Raw genomic sequence first — 20,116 nt, 5'->3', positions numbered from 1 at the left:
ATCCATTGCTAATAACCACAACTGACCTATCAGTTGTCTTTAAATTAATTTGTACTATCTCTAAGCCATATATAGCCATTCAGTTCCCCCATCATCCTTTCTCCTGGTGCTTCACCTTCTGTAGCACCCCCATCCTTCAGCTTCAGTCTGAATGGGCTGTACTCGAGGCCTAGTTCACAACCATCATTCAGGGGCTCTCCTTTATTCTTCTCCTTTCTTGGCACACATTCTTTTCTCGATTCTGTGTCATCTCATTTCATGGTTTATTGCATTGTTTTGGTAGAGCACATACACTACTAGCTTTTTCAGAAAGGTACAAGGAGCTCTATTTCTTTAGAATCTTTAACATATAAAAGTATCTATGCTGGGTGCAATGGTACATGCTTGTTATTCCAGCTCCTTGGAAGGCTGAGGTGGGAGGATTGCTTGAGGCCAGGAGGTCAAGACCAGCCTGGGAAACATGGCAAGACCTTGTCTCGTCTTCTGAAAGAACACCGCCACCACCACCAAAACTTTAAGGCATGCTTAGATTTCCTTGATAATTTTACTACACACAGAAGTGAAAAATGGAAACGATTATGCTTGAAATTTTGAAGACATTGCTCCGTTGTCTTCTAACTTACTTTGTGTATGATTTAATTTTTTCTTTTTCTCCCTGGGACATTTTAGAATCTTCTCTTAAGATGATTTTAAAGTTTCATAACTTCTGTCATGTATCTTGGTGTAGATCCTTTTAAAATTCTTCTGGGCATTTTGGTTTCTCCATTTAGTCTGGAGACCATTGTCTATCAGTCTGACACATTTCCTAAGTTTTTAAAAAATAATTCTTTTAAAAATATTTCCTATTGTTTACGAGGGCTTTAGGAAGATTCTCTACTTTCCTACCTTTAAAATTTTCCGTCTAGTTATGTTTTGCCTTACTTTCTATGAGATCTCTTAAAATTAATCTTTCAACTAACTACAGAAATAAAACTTTCTTTTTTTTTTTTTTTTTTTTTGAGACAGAGTTTCACTTTTTGTTACCCATGCTGGAGTGCAATGGCGCGATCTCGGCTCACCGCAACCTCCGTCTCCTGGGTTCAGGCAATTCTCCTGCCTCAGCCTCCTGAGTAGCTGGGATTACAGGCACGCGCCACCATGCCCAGCTAATTTTTAGTATTTTTAGTAGAGACGGGGTTTCACCATGTTGACCAGGATGGTCTCGATCTCCTGACCTCGTGATCCACCCATCTCGGCCTCCCAAAGTGCTGGGATTACAGGCTTGAGCTACCGCGCCCGGCCAGAAATAAAACTTTCAATTATCCATATGGTTAATTTTGGGGCGCTATTGGTCTTTTTTCATAGCATCTCTTCTTGTATTTTGGAAAAGATTCTTATTACCTCGGGGAATATATTTTAAAACATTTTGTTCTACCTAGAGTGTGTGCATTTTTTTTTCTTTTTTAGACAGTCTTACTCTGTCACATGCAGTGGTATGATCTTGGATCATTGCAACCTCTGCCTCCCGTGTTCAAGCAATTCTCTCACCTCAGCCTCCCAAGTAGCTAGATTTACAGGCATGCACCACCACACCCTGCTAATTTTTGTAGTTTCAGTAGAGACAGAGTTTTACCATGTTGGCCAGGCTGGTCTTGAACTTCTGGCCTTAAGTAATCCACCCGCCTCAGCCTCCCAAAGTGCTGGAATTAGGTGTGAGCCACCCAGCCTGGCCATCTACATGTTTGTAGAAGGCTTTTTTTCCTCGTCTTTGTTTTGGATCTGACTTTCACTTTGCAGGCTTTCCTTGAATGTTTACTGATCCTTGGCTGATCCAAGGCACTTAAAATTGGGTTAGAATTTTTGTGCACATGGCTGGTGCCTGTCAATTATTGATTTTTCTTTAAAATGATGAAGCAGCAACTGGTCTTTTGTCAAAGGAAACCCTGAAATATCAGTGTGTGTGCTCATTGAGAGTCTCCTGAGGATAATTCCACCAGCCCTGCCTGGGATAAACCTGGATGAGCTCTTCAGGAAGCAGGATGGAGGAAGGGGGGACAGTGGGGTTCCCTGGTACAGTAAGTAGACTGATTTTTCCTCAGTTCCCACCACCTCATGCCTCATTTTCAGCCATGAATTACACACACACCCTCTTTATCATTGCGCCTGGTGTATGTGAGTTTCTAACCTTCCTGGTTCAATGTCTTTGGGTAATACACTTCTTTGGGGGTTGGGGCAGGTAGGAGAAGGTCCCTGGACGCAAAGGTCTAGCCTCTTCCTATAATGACTCGCACCCTCTGTTCCCCACACCTTTTCCCCTCCCCTTCAGCATGAGCCTCTTGGGCTTTGGACTATTTTGTTGGAATTCTCTGAGCATCACTGATGATACAAATCATTACAGACCCCTCTCGCTTTCCATCACCCAAACGCCAGTATAATCTCTCATCTGCTCTTGTTCCTGCTGCTGCTGCTGCTGCTGCTGCTGCTGTGTGTGTGTGTGTGTGTGTGTGTGTGTGTGTGTGTGTGTATGTATGTATGTATGTATGTATTTGGTCCTCTTAAAATAAGTATGTTTGCTGTAATTTTTATAGGATGTTTGGTGTGGAAACAGGCATGTGGTTAATCTGCCATGTTTAACTGTAAGTCCATTTTATTTTACTAAGGTATAAAATAGGACAGTTTAAAAACTTACTGTAACGGCAGTAATCATACTGGAGCTACACTGTTAAACAATTGTGCAAAATTTCTATTATTTTTATTTTTTTAAAATTTGAGACGGAGTCTTGCTGTGTCACCAGGCTGGAGCACAGTGGCACAGTCTTGGCTCACTGCAATCCCTGTCTCCCAGGTTCAAGTGATTCTTTCGCCTCAGCCTCCCAAGTAGTTGGGACTACAGGCGCATGCCAAACGCCCGGCTATTTTTTGTATTTTTAGTACAGACGGGGTTTCACCATGTTGGCCAGGATGGTCTCAATCTCTTGACCTCGTGATCCACCCGCCTCGGCCTAAAATTTTTATTTTCTAAGGCTGCAGATTCAGTCAGATATTCATGGATTAGTCTAATTTATATGATTTCCTTAAACCTCCCTCCCCCATAATGAGATAGACTCTGAACTCTCATGAGAGTTCAGAATGACATTTTTGAGTTGACCATTCAGACTTGTGCCCCTGCATGTATCTGCACACAGGTTCGGTCACATTTCTGTATCTCATTTTCTTCCTTATCCCACAGAAAATCAAATTCAGCCTGAGGTTTTGTTTTGTTTTGTTTTGTGGTAAGTCTCTGACTTGCAGATGTTGTCCTGCCCTGGGGGTGTCTGGCAGCCTCGTATCAGTGCAGCAGTTCTCCTCTGGATGGTAACGAAGAGGAGATGTCATTGACGATGCAGGGCCATGGAAATCCAGGGCCATGGAAATCCGGCTGTTCTTTTTCTGCGCTCTGCTGTTTGTTGGGCGGGGTAGGAAAATGTATGAGAGTTCTAGTTGTGATTAGCCGTGAATGAGACTTTTCTCAGTGGGAGTCCTCCAGACACCAGGGTGTGGAGACTGACTTGATTTCTGCTGCTTAGGGAGGTCTCAGTGGCCACTGGCACAGAGTGCTTGGAAGGCAGGAGAAACTGGCAGGATCAGCAGGGCTCTGAAAATAGGGAGTCATGGGGGTTGGCACCAGGGCTGGGGCTGGTCTCTGTCAGTGCCACTGAGCAGTTATGTGACCAGCTAGGTTTCTGGTCTCCTTGACCCCCTTGGAATTTCCCCATGACCTCACGTCCCCAGGGGTTATAGCCAAAAAAATGAAAATCACAGAGCTGCCTCTAGCACAGCACCATTAAAATACATGAAACGAACAGTTCCTTAACGTTCAACAGACAGGAGCAGAGAAAACTTACCTGTTAGACCTTAACCTGCCCACTTCCTGGTTTCTTTTAGACCTTGGGCAAGTGTGATAGTTTCCATATTTATTTTTTTGCAAGTGGAAAAGCTGGAGAGAGAAGGAAGTGAGCTAATAAGCAGCTTTTCAAGAGTGCTGACTGCTGCATTTCTTAGTACAGGACTTTGCCAGGCCCTTGACATTCATTTAAAGAAAAACAAGAATTCTTTCTCCTTGAACATCTGTGCAAATCAATGGGGGTGGGAGTCTAGAGCTGAAGGAGATACGAGATAACTTAGCACATTTCTGAAAGCTAGGATGAGAGACAGCAGATCCACGCTATTGTACTGCACTGGCAACAACCCAATAGCCAAGGGAGACCAATGAAATGTGTCAAAAAGATGCATTCACAGTGTGGTATAATCACATTTTGAAATATATGCAGTAGATAAGTGGGGACATACACATTCTGGTTGCTTCATAAATAAAAGTAGTTAAGGATGTCTGTCTTTCTCATGCTTTTTAGCTCCAGTATTGGATATGTACTTCAAAAATTCACTGCATCAGTTTGGCATAGAGCTCTTTTCAAATTCAGCATCATTTCAGTGCGTTTTCTGCCTTCTACATAGCTCTCAGCCAGGAAATCTCAGGTTTAATTAGGTCATTTGTTCTTGAGAGTTCTGTCCTTGCAAAACAGGAGAGGAATTTTTATGGGCAGTTGGCACACGGAAAAAGTCAACAGGAAAATGTTCCTGTTTTCTTCAATTTTAGGTGGTACTTATGAAAATTCCTTAGAAGGAATTTTGTATATTTCAAGATATTAATCAATCTGGGTACAGTGTGTTCAGGTTTTGATTTTCACGTGCTCTAGGTTTTTGCCTCTCTGCCTGGAGTCTTTGGAATCCTAGGGGGTTTGTGACCCTGGTGCAGGCCTGTAAGGCATTTTCAGGATTTCAGAAGCCCTAACCGGAAACTCCGCAGTCATGGGGAGGGGGACCGGAGCTGCCTCCGTAAGTCCATGCAAGTTAATGAAAACATCAAAGCATTGTTTGGTTTTGCCATGTTTTTCTCACATTGCTCATGTTGATTCAGAAGGACTTAATAACCATTACGTGTGCCTAAAGTGAACAGAAAAAAGGTCAAGTCAGTTGTTGCTTAACTGCAGCCCGGCTGATGTGTTCTTCTGACAGAAAGGATCGGGGTCGGGGTGTGATGTGGTGGGACCCGGTCCAGACAGGATAAAGTGCCGGTAACCACAGTGCTGACTTTGAAAGCCAGCTGGCCTCACGCTGCTCTTCAGTTCCCCAGCAGTGTGCTCCGTAAGGTGGTGCAGTGCTGATGGGGAACTGCCCTCTTCCCTGTTCTCTGCTATTTCAGCAAAAGACTGAGGGGTCGCTCCAGCGTTGTGACCTTGGAGTGTGGTGATGGGAAGGACTGTGCTCCCAGGGAATGTGTGCACTCCCTGCAGTCCTGCTTGCTTCTTTCCTTCCAACTCCAGAATGTTTGTTTCATATATTAATGTGAAAAATATACAGAGAAAAGACGGGAAGGAAACTGGCCAAAAATGCTAGCAGATTTTAACACTCGATGTTAGTAAACCAAATTGTCAAATTTAGCAACGCTTAGCAGTAATCGCCTCTCTGCTTAATTTTGCAAATGATCGATCATGAACCTTATTCTGTCATTTAAAAAATGGAATAAGAACTATATATCTTAATGTATATTTGGAATGTTTTCAAAAGGTTGGTGACTTGGAGCACTTGTTGAGAAGGTTCACAGGTGTAGCTGAGTCTGGTGTCTATGGAAGCCCTAAAACACACACGAATCATTGTAAAGAAACTCAAGTGAGCCTTGCAAGGAAAATCCTGGAGCTGGAGCTTAGTTTCTGCTTCAGAGTGCCTGAAAGTTTCATATTTCTTCTTTTGTGCTAATTCCAAATGTTTTTGGAAGGCTTGAGAGTGAATAAAATAGCCCTTTGACAGAACTGACAAAAATGAAGGGACTTAGGGGGAGGGCCCAGTAAGTCACTGTACACAAGCTTTGTGTTGTTAGCTTTGGCAAGGACAATTCTTAGAGAAAGCTCTATGTGAAATGCCAGAATAAATGGCTCACTTTTATGGGGCACTTGAACTGTCTACCTTATCGACTATCAAGTTGCCATTTTCTCTGCTTGAATTACATGTTTACAGCAAATACTATACGTCAGGCACTGTTCTAAATACTTTGCTAGTTTTCACTTCAAAACAACCCTGTGAGATAGATACTACGTATGAGGAAACTGAGGCACAGAGAGGTTAAAGTAACATACCCAAGGTTCATGCATCTGTAACTGGTAGAACCATGACTTGAATCCTGTCTCACTCCTGGGTCTGTGCCCTCAACCACTGCTCTGCTTGTGACTAGAACCTGGCCATGGTGGTGGGTGGGTGGATGGGTGTGGTTCAAGATCAAAGTGAAGTGGAAAGTTTTGCTGAAGTTCGCTCTGCAGCAGGTGCTTGGGTAGCCAGCTGCTAGTCTGCTTGGTTTGATTGACTTTCCACTAACTGACTTTTTATTGAGATACCTGTTGGCCATTAAAAAACAGGAAGTATGTGAGACATGGTTTCAGCCTCCAAGGAATTCACAGCCAAAGTTGAGATATGAGGTAGGCTTTTATGAAAATTTACATAATCTGAGTCAGCTCCTTGTAAGGAACACAGCTGTGAGGAACTCAATGCAGATCTGCTGGTGTTTGTCTTGGGAGAGGAATATGTTGCCATTTTAAGTGAGAGGATGTTAACATCAGCCGAACGAAATCAAATCCAAACTTAAGCATGGATATTCTTCTGTCAACTCTTCCCCTCCTTGGTTCTTAACTGATATCCCTTATGTGCATTTTTACTCACTGGGGAACCCCATCCTCTCCCATTCCTCCCAGTGTTGGTTCCGCTATTCCTCCTATCTCAGATCTCTCTCTTGTTTTAGCTTTTTTGAAAAAAAAAAAATTGTAGTACAAAACATAAAATTTACCCTCTTAACCATTTTTAAGTGTTCACTCGTATTCACTATATACATATTGATGTGTAACAGAGCTTTATAAGTTTTTCCTCTTGCAAAGGTCAAACTCTGTGCGCATTTTAAACAACTCGCCCCTCCTGCTCCTCCTAGCCCCTGGAAACCACCATTCTACTTTCTTTTTATGTAATTTTGACAACCCTAGATACCTTCTGTTAGTGAAATCGTACAACATATTTGTCTCTTTGTGACTAGTTTCTTTCACTTAGCACAGTGTCGTCTTCAAGGTTCATTCAGGTTGTAGCATGTGATTCTTAAAAGGATCTGTTTAAATTATTAAAAGGATATCCTTCCCGTTCAGGCTGTCTGTCTATATGTATGATTCTGTGTTTGTCCATTCATCCATCCATGGACACTTGGGTTGTTTATACCTCTTGGCTTTTGCGAGTAACAGTGCAGTTAACATGGGAATGCAAATACCTCTCTAAGATCCGGATTTCAGTTCTTTGGGTTACATACCCAGGAGTCGGATTACAGGAGGGCTGTCATCTCTAATCTTACTCAACAGGTCACTTCTCCCCAGTGTCTTGAAAGACTTGAGTCTTTCTCATGACTTTTTTTCCTAAAAAACAACAGTGTATGTTTAAGTGTGAGGCTTATGGGACACCTAAGCCATGGGAATTTTACCCTCATCGGGGTCTTCTGTGAAATGGGAATTTTTCCCACTTTCTGTAGCCCGAAGCTTCTGCAGTTTCGCTATCAGCTCTTTGGCCGGGTTGAAGATGCCACCAGTTGGCTGGTCACAGACGTAGCAGCGCGGGGTGGCCCGGAAATGCCCCAGCGCACAGCTCTCGCAGAAATAGTGCCTGCACTTGGTGACCACTGGGTTTTGGAAGGCCTGGCGACATATGAAACACTTGAATGGTATTTCCTCTTCCTCGCATCCCACTTCATGGTTTTCGTCCTCGCAGATACCATAGCGGCCCTCCTCCAGCTCCTGTTCAATTTGCCAGCCGTGCTTGTAATCGGAACGGTCGTGGAGGAATTTGCAGCTGTCCCCGAAGCCGCAGAAGCCGGTCTCCTTGTAGTCCTTGCAGATGTCGGGCTGGTAATCCCAGCGCACGGTGGCGCGCAGGTGCCCCGGCGCACGGATGGGGCCCTTCTTGGCCATTCCTGAGGAGGTGTTACCCATGGACGTGTCCCTGGGCTTCAGGTACCTTGGGTAGTTGTGGAGTCCCCGGTAGATCTGGTCGTGCTCCCGGCCCCGCAGTGCCTCCTGCACCCGCTGGCTGCGCTTGAAGATGGCCTGTGTATCGCGCTCCTTCTCGGTGTCCCGCTCGAAGTCAGCGGTGGCCCCCATGTCCTCTGGCCCCACCGGCTTCGCCGAGCGGGTGGACTTGTATACCACGCCGAGGCTCTCGGGTGCTGCCTCCTTGCCCCTCAGGTCGCAGTGAGCCATCTTCTGCCAGCCACGGAGGCCCCGGGGCCTCGGTGCCACCCGCGGGGGCCTGGCCACCACGTCACCCTCATCCCCGCTGCTGCTGCTGCTATCTCTGCGCTCGGGGTCGCAGGCCGGGCGCTTTCTGAGGCCTGCAGCCCCTTTACGTCCAGACTTTTTGAGGAGGAAGGTGCATGTCTGGTCTGCCTGGTTGGCCGTCTTTCCCGGAGAAGACGGTGCTGCCATGTTTGAGTCTCGGGCTCCAAACAGCCGTGGCGCGCGCCGCTTTTGCGTCGCCTTTGCGTCCCCTTTACGTCATTTGCGTAACCTTTACGTCACCTTTCCATCACTGCACGTGGGGTGTGGCCCTTGCAGTCCTGAAAAGCAAAAGCATGTAAAAGAAAAGCTTCTCCTAGGCCGGGTGTGGTGGCTCATGTCTGTAAACCCAGCACTTTGGGAGGCAAGGCAGGCGGATCACCTGAGGTCAGCAGTTTAAGACCAGCTTGGCCAACATGCCGAAACCTCGTCTCTACTAAAAATACAAAAATGAGCTGGGTGTTGTAGCATGCGCTGGAAGTCCCAGCTACTTGGGAGGCTGAGGCAGGAGAATCACTTGAACCTGGGAGGCAGAGGTTGTAGTGAAAGGAGATCACACCACTGTACTCTAACCTGGGTGACAGAGCGAGACCCTGTCTCCAAAAAAAGAAGAAGGGAAAAAAAAAAAAAAAACTCTGCAATTTCCCCTGCCCTTCCTTCCTTTGACCTGCCCCCCTGGCCCGCAGATGGATTCCTTGAGAGTCATGTTCACTTGCTCCTCAGCTCCCTCAGTGCACACTCATTTTTCAACAGATTCCTAAAAGACCAGGTGGAATCAGTCCAGGTCATAGAGAACCTGTGGTGCTCATCGTCAAACACAGGTGCTCGAAATGCGTATTTAAAAGCAGCACATGCGCAGTGCGGAAAACAGAAGTAAAAAGTAAGACACCTATAATCCCTCCCCTCAAAGATAACCACTGTCAACAGTTTTGTTTCTGTTCTTTTCATCTAGCCTTTGTTAAAAGACTGTCATATCACACCGCACCTGTGGTTGTGTAGCTGGCTTTAATTTTGAAATAAAAGTAACACATGTAAACATTTCAGAAAAAATTATCAAGCACTTATTGTAATGGAAACTAGCTGTTTCCTGGCCAGCTTCTCCACACGCCAATTCCTCGTACCTAAGATAATTATTTTCCTTTTTCCATTTTTTTGAGGTAGAGACTTGCCCTGTCGCCCAGACCGAAGTGCAGTGGTGTGATCTCGGCTCACTGCAACCTCTGCCTCCTGGGTTCCAGCAATTATTCCTGCCTCAGACTCCCAAGTAGCTGGGATTACAGGCATGTGCCACCACACCCAGCTAACTTCTGTGTTTTTAGTAGAGACAGGGTTTCACCATGTTGGCCAGGCTGGTCTGGAACTTCTGACCTCAGGTGATCCGCCCACCTCGGCCTCCCAAAGTGCTGGAATTACAGACATCAACCACGGCACCTACCTTCAAATATTTGTAGTCCTTTTTTTCTTGTATTTATCTTCAATCTGTGAAATAATTCACTTAGAGAATTTAAATGGATTCCAGTTCTTAGCCGATGCATGCCATAAAATGTTATGTGCAATTTCTTCTTCAAATTTAGGTTCTACCTCTTTGCTTACTAGAACGGAAGATGAGATTTAACTCACTGGTAGTGTCTGCAAAATACTGGCTGCTGTGGGAGGAGGGAGAAGTTTTATGGGTCTCTGTTCCTAGACACCAAGGCATGCTCAGTAGGAGGAAATGTGATGGATAAGTTTACAGTGTAAAGAACAATCCACCATGTGTCATTTTGCTGTTAGAATAGTAATTCTAGATTTCTGTTCAACCGTTAGAGCCCATCGTTGATGTTGGAAGTTTTTCTAAAAATACTTGGTTATCTCCAGCTGTTTATACTTAAGAGTGAGGCACATAAAACCTGGCTGGAATCCACTGGTATTGTAGGGCTTCTACACTGGTGGACTCTCCCTTGTGTGAGTCAGTTGGAACACATCTTTTTTCTTGGGGAACCCATAGATGTTGGTGTCCATATTAGTACGTTTTCACGCTGCTGATAAAGACATACTTGAGACTGGGCGGTTTACAAAAGAAAGATGTTTAATGGACTTATGTTTCCATGTGGCTGTGGAGACCACGTAGTCATATCAGAAGGTGAAGGCATGTCTCACATGGTGGCAGACAAGAGAAGAGAATGAGAACCAAGTGAAAAAGGTTTCCTCTTATAAACCCATCAGATCTCATGAGACTTATTCACTACCAGAGAACAATATGGGGGAAACTGCCCCCATGATTCAACTATCTCTTACAATCGGGTCCTTCCCACAACACAAGGGAATTATGGGAGCTACAGTTCAAGATGAGATTTGGGTGGGAATACAGCCAAACCATATCACCGTCTGTAGGTCTTTTCTGCCGGGTTCTCGAGTTTCTGCAGAGAAGACTTCTCTCATGGTTCCACTGTGGGGTGTGATCTTTGCTGCCATAATTCTGTGATAAGAGCTGTAGAAGTGGACTTGGAAGGGAAAGCCTTATAATTTGGTGTGAAAACTTTGACTTAATCCCTCATTATCATTACAGCATTTTATTCCTACCTTTGGTTGTTTCTGGGCCCTTTGAGCATAGATCCTCTCAGATTCAGCCTCCATAAAAGAGATGTCTCCTGCTTCTGCCAGGCTAGGGAAAGGGTAGGTGCCTGGCTGCATGGGGTGGGATATTGTGTTACTTTTGCATTACTATAAAGGAATGCCCAAGGCTAGGTAATTTATAGAGAAAAGAAGTTTAACTGACTTACAGTTCTGTAGGCTGTACAAGCAGCATGGCGTTGGTATCTGCTTCTGGTGAGGGCCTCAGTAAGCTTCCAGTTGATCATGGTGGAAGGGAAAGGGGGAGCAGGCTGTGTCACCTGGCAAGTGTGGGAGGGGCCGTGCACTTCTAAACAAGCAGATTGTGAACTCAGTGCAAGATCTCACTTATCACCCAGAGAATGGTGCTAAACCACTCATGAGGGATCCACCCCATGATCCAGTCACCTCCTCCCAGGCCCCACCTCCAACACTGGGAATCACAGTTCAACATGAGATTTGGAAGGGAACAAGTATCCAAACCACATCAGAGATTTTTCAGATTCTCAGCCAATCTTCTTGTTTTCAGTGGCCTGAATCTGTTTTCAGCCCTATCTGTTTTCAGTGGTATTTGATTCTTGCAGTTCCTGGGATTTGTCTTGAAATTGGCGTGCTGCTGCTTGTCATCTCCCTCTGCAGCCTTCACTTTCAGCCTTCTTCCAAGACAGTTAAGATTCTTCAGTTCACTTTCTTTCTTCTAAAATATTATTGATGTTCTTGTTTTCTCTACTGTCTCTTTGTTCTGGCTCGTTTTATGGGAGTCTGCCTTTGTAAAATAATGTTTATCATTTTAGTGGGATTTTGGGAGGGAATAGGGGTGAATGCAGTTGGCAGTGTTGAATGAGGAATGTAGTGGGCTGACTTCACTTGGTAACTATTTTCCCCTGTTCCTTAGTATTTCTCTGTAATGTGCATTTTAATACCTGCATGATGATCAATTGTATGATTCTATTATGCCTTACTGTCCTGTTATTTTGTTGTTAGATTATGTGTTTCCTCATTTATATGCCTTTCCCTGTCTTTACATTTGCTTTCTTAGGTTAGATTCCTAGAAATAGAATTACAGAGTTTAAGCATTTTATTTTTTATTTTGTTTTGTGACAGAGTCTTGCCGTATCACCCAGGCTGGAATTCAATGGTGTGATCTCGGCTCACTGAATGAGCATTTTTAAGACGTTTTTTCTTTTGAGGCAGAATTTCACTCTTGTCAGTTTCTGAAAGAGTTTTATTGTAGGTAATCCACCAGGCATGCATGAGTATAGCTGTTTCATTGCAGATAGCACTTCTCCTCGCTGGTTTAGGCCCACAGAGGTCTACTGAGTGAATGAAAAAAATGAGGTGAACCAAATGAACTTGAGTAATTCTGTCAGCTTACATGTTATGAAGTTTGGCTGTCTGAGGTCACATCCTGGCTCTGTGACCTAGAGCAAATGACTTAACTGCCCTGGATTTTAGTTTTGTCCCTGTGAAGTGGGCAATAATAGGAATAACAATAAATGAATATACTTAAGTTTAGATTTTTGCCTGGCAGGAATGGAGAAGTGCAAAACCAATAAAGTCAGCAATCAGATTTTTCTTCATTATTAAAAAGTGACTTGTTTGGAAAGAGGTGATACATTCACATTACAACAAAAGTCAAACAATACAAAAAAGTACAAAGAGGAAATGAAAAAACTCACCCTAAATCTTACCATTTAGAAATAATATTGTTAACTTATTATTATTATTATTATTATTTTTAAGATGGAGTTTCGCTCTTGTTGCCCAGGCTGGAGTGCAATGGCGCTATCTTGGCTCACCGCAACCTCCGCCTCCTGGGTTCAGGCAATTCTCCTGCCTCAGCCTCCTGAGTAGCTGGGATTACAGGCACACGCCACCATGCCCAGCTAATTTTTTATTATTTTTAGTAGAGATGGGGTTTCACGATATTGACCAGGATGGTCTCGATCTCTTGACCTCGTGATCCATCCTCCTCTGCCTCCCAAAGTGCTGGGATTACAGGCTTGAGCCACTGCGCCCGGCCAACTTATTATTATTTTTTTTTAGAGAGTGAGTCTCACGATCACCCAGGCTGGAGTGTAGTAGCATAATCACAGCTCATCGTAACCCCAAACTCCAGGGCCAGACACCTGGCTGATTTTTGCATTTTTTGTAGAGACAGAGTCTCGCCATATTGCCCAGGTTGGTCTCAAACTCTTGGGCTCTAGTGATCCATCCGTCTTGGCCTCCCAAAGTGCTGGGATTACAGAGGTGAACCACCATGCCAGCCACAGTGTTTTATTTAGAGAAGCCCTGGGTAGGTACTGTGTTCCTTGAGGTCTTAAACTTAAGCAAAGCTGTTCCTTGCTTTTATATTTGAAGGACAATTTGGCTGAGTACCAAAGTCTCGTGCCACACTTTTTTGCCCTTAAAATTTCTTCAGACATTGCTCCCATTCCTTTATAGCACTGGATATTTCTGGAGGAGAAAGCTGAGACCGGGTGAATGTTTCTTTCTTTTGCCTTTGACTAGCTTTTTCCATTGGATGTGCCCAGGAATTTCTCTTATTCTTTTTGAAGTTTAGAGTTTTACCAGTATTGCATGGGCATTGGCTGTTTTATGTCACTTTCCTGGTACATCCTGTATCATAATATCTGTTGATTTAAGTCTGTCTTTATATCAGTAAAATTTTAAGATCCTTTAATATTTTTGCATATATTTTGAATAATGCTTACTTTTTAGGAACCATATAGTTATGTTGTATCTCCTTTGTCTTCTAAATCTAGCATGCTTTCTTGTTATCATTTGTGTATCTTTGTTCTTCTTGTGGTTCCTTTTAGTAATTTTGAGTGATATCCTTGTTTGCTCTCTGCTTTTGTGTATAGGAGTTTACACCGTGTTTTATTTTTGTAGTTACATGGCTTCCATTCTGAATTTTTTTTGCAGTCCATTTACTTCTTCAGCTCTATCAGTCCATTTAAAATCTTAGGTTGATGTCCATTCTTTGGAATTTTATATCTAGTCTCTGAGCCCTTTATTTTTAGAAGAACCACTATATCTTTAATATTTTTGAGCCAATGGAGGACTATGTTTTCAGAGTTCTTAGTCTGTTACCTTTGTTTTTCAGGCTCAGCTTCCTGGGCATGGGACCTGTGTATCCACGTAGAGGTCCGTGATTGGACCAATGCTCCGCTCTCATTGTCTTGAAATTCTTAGTAATTTCTGAACAGATGGGTGCGGTGGCTCACACCTGTAATCCCAGCACTTTGGGAGGCCGAGGCGGGCAGATCATGAGATCAGGAGATCAAGACCATCCTGGTCAACATGGTGAAGCCCCGTCTCTACTAAAAATTAAAAAATTAGCTGAGTGTGGTGGCATGCACCTGTAGTCTCGTGTAATCGGGGGGCTGAGGCAGGAGAATTGCTTGAACCCGGGAGGTGGAGGCTGCAGTGAGCCGAAATCGCGCCACTGCACTCCAGCCTGGGCGTCAGGGTGAGACTCTGTCTCAAAAAAATAATAATAATTTGTGAACAGTAGGCACTGCATTTTCATTGCACAGCAGCTTCTGTTGATTATTTTTACAAATGCACGTTGTTATCTGCCTTTGCCTGTGTTCCTACTCTGTGGTCACTCATCTTTGAGGCTAAGCTGTTTGCCGCAAAAACCGATGTGGGTCTGTTGAGGACTGAAAGGTAGGGATGGGGCGTGTTGTGAGACATCTGCTCACACTCGATGCCTCCACTGTGCTCCGAGAAATTGTGTTATTTCTTTTACTTTGAGAATAATCCAGGCCGGGCGCGGTGGCTCAAGCCTGTAATCCCAGCACTTTGGGAGGCCGAGGTGGGTGGATCACGAGGTCAAGAGATCGAGACCATCCTGGTCAACATGGTGAAACCCTGTCTCTACTAAAAATACAAAAAATTAGCTGGGCATGGTGGCACGTGCCTGTAATCCCAGCTACTCAGGAGGCTGAGGCAGGAGAATTACCTGAACCCAGGAGGCAGAGGTTGCGGTGAGCCGAGATCGCGCCATTGCACTCCAGCCTGGGTAACAAGAGCGAAACTCCGTCTCAAAAAAAAAAAAAAGAATAATCCTCCTTCGGTTTTTGGCTTTCAGGAGGCTTGTGTGTCTCATAGCCTGTCCCCGGAGGGCCCCCGCTCTCTGAGGCTAGGCTTGGCACATGGTGGACTTAGCGCTTGTTCCCACAGCCCCTTTCTTCCCTCGCAGTTTCCTGCTAATCCAGGCCAGGTCGTGGGTATTAAAAATGACATCCACTGTTTCTCCTTCAGTTCCACCTTCGCAGCCAGATTTTAACTTTTAAAATACTTGAGAAGGGAAAGCAGGAAAGCAGTTTCAGACCCAAAGAACCAGCAAGTTTTTTTTTTTTTTTTTTTTTTTTTTTTTTTTTTGAGACTGAGTTTCACTCTTATTGCTCAGGCTGGAGTGCAGTGATGAGATCTTGGCTCACTGAAACCTCTAGCTTCTGGGTTCAAGCGATTTTCCTGCCTCAGTCGCCAGAGTAGCTGGGATTACATTTACAGGTGCCTGCCACCCTGCCCGGCTAATTTGTGTATTTTTAGTGGAGATGGAGTTTCAACATGTTGGCCAGGCCGCTTTTGAACTCCTGACCTTGGGTGATCTACCCACCTCAGCCTCCACAAAGTGCTGGGGTTATAGGCATGAGCTACACGCCCAGCCAGCAGCAAGCATTTTAATGTATCATTTTAAAGTTCTGTGCTAATAAGGGTGCAGGAGGTTATTTGATTATTGGAAAATTGTTCATACTATATTAAAATTTAAAGGTGCTTTATAAAGCAGTATGTGTAGTGTGATCCATCTGTTGTTGTTTGATTTAAGGAAATATGACTCTACATCAAAAAATATTTGAAGGAAAAAAATACCAAACTGTGATTGCCTGGATTCCTAATGTCCAGCCTGCTTCCGCCTGCGGTGACTATGTGTAGCAGTGGCCAACGTCTACAGCAGCCTTTCCATTTTCTCCGTGGTCCTATGCTCTAAGAATTCATGAGGGACTTGTTTTTAAAAAGATTATTTCTAGTACTGTGTCTACTCTACTTTTGTGGATTAAAATCAATTCATTCTATTGTTTTTGGCAAATACTTTAAGCTAATGGTATTTTAAGAGACATAATTTTGTTGATGAGATACTTTGAATAGGGAAGAACCAGTCTCACAACCACCTCTCTTGAAAAACAAAACAAAACTCTTAATTCATAGAGTTTGCCAGTTTCCATGGCGTAAATCCACCATGGCCAATTGCAGGCTGCTAACGTGACACCATTGCATGCAGAATTAGGAAGAAGCGTACGGTAGCACATTCCTGCGTAGTATTGCTACCATCCAGATACAGCAGGCAGAATAACCTCACGATCACAGATAGGTAAAAGTCCAATGTAAAATAATTAGGAAGTGATGACTTTTGAAGATTTATTACTTCTGTGAAATTTATGCTTAATAAATATTGATATAATTTATTTTAATCCATGTCTTTATTTAACAACTGGCTGGTAAAAATTCCTGAAAATTCAACAGCGGGTCCCCATGAGTTGATACAAAAGCAGTATACCACTGGAAAGAGCGCTTGAATTTTTAAAAAGGGCTTAACAGGGCAAGACAAGAAAGTGAAGCATGCAGGTGCTGGAACTGGTATGGTAAAGCTCCCTACAGTTGGTGCTGGGGCCGTTTTGCCCTAGATCTTTATATTTGGAGGCTTGCTTTCTGTGTAAGGTTCCACATGATCAGAACACTGATAGAAGACTTGGAAGATAATCAAGTGCCCTGCTCCGTAGTATGTAATTTTCTTGGCATTTGAAATAGGAGGGTACCTTTCTTGATACCATTCCTGGGAATCTGGGAATCAGCATAGGTTCCTTTAAAACGCTTTTAATACGTCCTAGGTGATTTTGATTCTGACAATTACTCAGTCAACTTTTTCCTTGCCTTGGTGGTAAACTGTCTTTGTTTTTTTTTTGAGACGGAGTCTCCCTCTGTTGCCCAGGCTGTAGTACAGTGGTGCGATCTTGGCTCACTACAACCTCGGCCTCCCCGGCTCAAGCAGTTCTCCTGCCTCAGCCTCCCAAGTAGCTGGGATTACAGATGCGTGCCACCACGCCCAGCTAATTTTTGTATTTTTAGTAGAGATGGGGTTTCTCCATGTTGATTAGGCTGGTCTCAAACTCTTGACTTCAGGTGAACCGTCGGCTTCCGAAGGTGCTGAGATTACAGGTGTGAGGTGCTGCACCCGGCCGCGTTTACAGTTTTAATCATTTTCAAGTGTGCAGCACAGTGGTACTCTGTGTCCTCACATTACTGTGTGACCATCACCGCCATCCATCTCCAGGACTTTTTCATCTTTTTCCTCTCTCCCCCGCTGCCCCTGGTAACTCTCTTCTGCTTTCTGTCTCTGAATTTCCCTATTCTGGATATCTCATGGAGGAAGCATCATATACAGTATTCATCCTTTTGTGTCTGGCCAGTTTCACTTAGCATAATCTCTTCATGGTTCATCCATGTTGTAGCATGTGTCAGAATTTCCTTCTTTTTAAAGGCTGCGTAATAATCCATTTATGTCTGTCCTACATTTTGTTTATCTGTTGCTTCTACATTTTGGCTCTTGTGAATAAAGACGTTATAACGGCTGGGTGTGGTGGCTGATGCCTGTAATCCCAGTATTTTGGGAGGTCGAGGTGGGCGGATCAGTTGAGGTTAGGAGTTTGAGATCAGCCCGGCCAACATAGTGAAACTCCATCTCTACTAAAAATACAAAAATTAGCTGGGCGCGGTTGTGTGTGCCTGTAGTCCCAGCTACTCAGGAGGCCAAGGCACGAGAATCACTTGAACCAGGGAGGCAGAGGTTGCAGTGAGCCGAGATTGCACCACTTCACTCCAGCCTGGGAGATAGAGTGAGACTCTGTCTCAAAAAAATAAAATGCTATGAACATGCATATACATATGTGTCTGTTCAGATTTCTCCTTCCGTTTCTTTTGAGTATATACCCAAAAGGGAAATTGCTGGATCCTATGGCAGTTCTATGTTTAATTTTTTTGAGAATTGTCATAGCATTTTTGACAGCTCATTCATTATTTTTTGACCTGGAAACGAATATGTCTTTCAAAAATGATTGCATTGCCTTGATTGCATCCCTTCCCTTGCAGGTAGTATGTCTTTCTGTGAGCTTCCTCTTTGGCGATGGTGTTCTTTCAACATATCATATTTCAATGTTGACACCATAATGTGATAGCCCAATTAAGAGCAGAGATACTGTCACATAAGGCATTGTATGATAAGCAGAAGTGAAACACATTTTTTTTTTTTTTAATTGAGGCAGAGTCCCACTCTGTTGCCAGACAGGAGTGCAGTGGTGCGATCTCAGCTCACTGCAACCTCCACTTCCCAGGTTCAGGTGATTCTCCTGCCTCAGCCTCCCGAGTAGTTGGGATTAGAGCGGCTGGGACTATAGCCTCCTGAGTAGCTGGGACTACACTACTTCACCATGTGTTGGCCAGGATGGTCTTGATCTCTTGACCTTGTGATCTGCCTGCCTTGGCCTCCCAAAGTGCTGGGATTACAGGTGTGAGCCACTGCGCCTGGCCGATGCTTTGAGCTTTCAAATAGAGGGGAACAGGAAAAGTTTCATGGCATTTGAGATCATTTTTTGATAAAGGAACAGAATGTTGGCAGGTGGGGATGTTGGGGAGGAGGATCGAGGCAGTAGTAAGGAACGGGGGCTCTGTGTTCTGTGGAGAAATAGAGAAAGTCTTGGAAGGTAGGTTTATGTCACTGTACAGGGCCTTGAATGTAAGTTATTCAACTTTGTAAGAAATGGAGAGCTGTGGAAGGCTCTCAGCAGGGGAGCAGCGTGGTTCGAGCTGAGTGGAAATCATGTTAATCCAGAAGTTGCTGGATTACCATATGGAGCCGGAGACTGGCTACTGAAACCATGTAGCCGTTGAAATAATCTAGTAGGGAGGGCTGTTGGGGACATGCACAGTTACCTTATTTTCATTTTGCTCTTGTTGATGTACTTTCTGTGATCAGAGTCTTGTTCTGTTTTTAGCTGTCACCTGTATACCTTCATGTAAAGCATGATATTCAATATTACACGTAATAAATGTTGAACCTTCTCTGGGGAGTCAGTCCAATCATTAAGACCATTATTTTGACTTGAGAAAAGGAAAATGAAAGTCCCTGGGAAAAGTTTCACTTTTGCTATTTTGAGCTGGGAGAGCAGATGTCCTCAGAGCTCTGCAGTCCCTTGGATTGGGCGCAGTTTGCTCTGCTGAGCGAGAGCTGACAGCCCTGCCCACTTGAACATCCCTCTGCTCCTCCTTCAGGGTGAGCACACTCTCCTGGTGGCGCCAAACCTCCCTTGTGTTTCGGCAGCACCCACGTGGGCCTCTGGCTCACAGGACTGTCCTGAACAGAATGGTTTCTGTGAGGAAGAAGCCTTCATACAAATTTGTTAAAAAGAAAGAAGTTTCAGGCCCAGTGCGGTGGCTTATGCCTGTAACCTGGCACTTTTGAGAGGCCTAGGCAGCAAGATCAGGAGGTCAGGAGTTTGAAACCAGCCTGGACAACGTGGTGAAACCCCGTCTCTACTAAAGATGCAAAAAAAACCCCCCAAAATTAGCTGGGTGTGGTGGCGCACGCCTGTAATCCCAGCTACTTGGGAGGCTGAGGCAGGAGAATCACTTGAGATAATCTTTGATAAAGGAGCAGAATTTTGACAGGTGGAGGAATGGGGGAGGCGGAGGTTGCAGTGAGCCGAGATGGTGCCATTGTACTCCATCCAGCCTGGGTGACAAAACCCCATCTCAAAAAAAAAAAAAAAAAAAAAAAAGTTTGTAGATACAAAGGTGAGGCTAAGCTGTCTTAAGGCTTAATTAAAGTAGTGCCCTTGTGCCTTGACTGCTTCCTGGGCTGCCCAGGCTAACCTGCGGGCCTCACTGTGGCTCTGAGCAAGGCAGGGGCTGCGATGTCCATACCTTCTGCCCTCTGAAGGCCCCTCCTTCCTCGAGAGAAGTCCCCGTGCAGTCCTCCTTCAGAAGTGTTTTTTGGGGAGTGGGGAATTGGGAACCCACGTCTTGCACATCCAAGGCTTACCACATGGACCCAGGCTCCTTTCTCTCATGGACACTGATTGACTCCACAT

General features: G+C 44.4%; 2 protein-coding genes across 7 annotated transcripts in view; one reads left to right on the top strand and one right to left on the bottom strand.

The window, feature by feature from the left end:
* FARP1 (FERM, ARH/RhoGEF and pleckstrin domain protein 1) overlaps positions 1-20,116 on the top strand; it is a 321,741-nt gene that overhangs the window by 27,408 nt on the left and 274,217 nt on the right. The gene's annotated exons all lie outside the window — the stretch shown is intronic.
* Positions 7,506-8,522, bottom strand: RNF113B (ring finger protein 113B). The gene has a single exon (XM_010338878.1). The coding sequence runs from the start codon at positions 8,520-8,522 to the stop codon at positions 7,506-7,508; it is 1,017 nt and encodes a 338-aa protein (XP_010337180.1).

This window comes from Saimiri boliviensis, chromosome 16 (genome assembly GCF_048565385.1).
Source record: "Saimiri boliviensis isolate mSaiBol1 chromosome 16, mSaiBol1.pri, whole genome shotgun sequence".
Classification (NCBI taxonomy): domain Eukaryota; kingdom Metazoa; phylum Chordata; class Mammalia; order Primates; family Cebidae; genus Saimiri; species Saimiri boliviensis.
The sequence above is the reverse complement of the archived record's forward strand: the minus strand, read 5'-3'. Positions and strand labels throughout refer to the sequence as shown.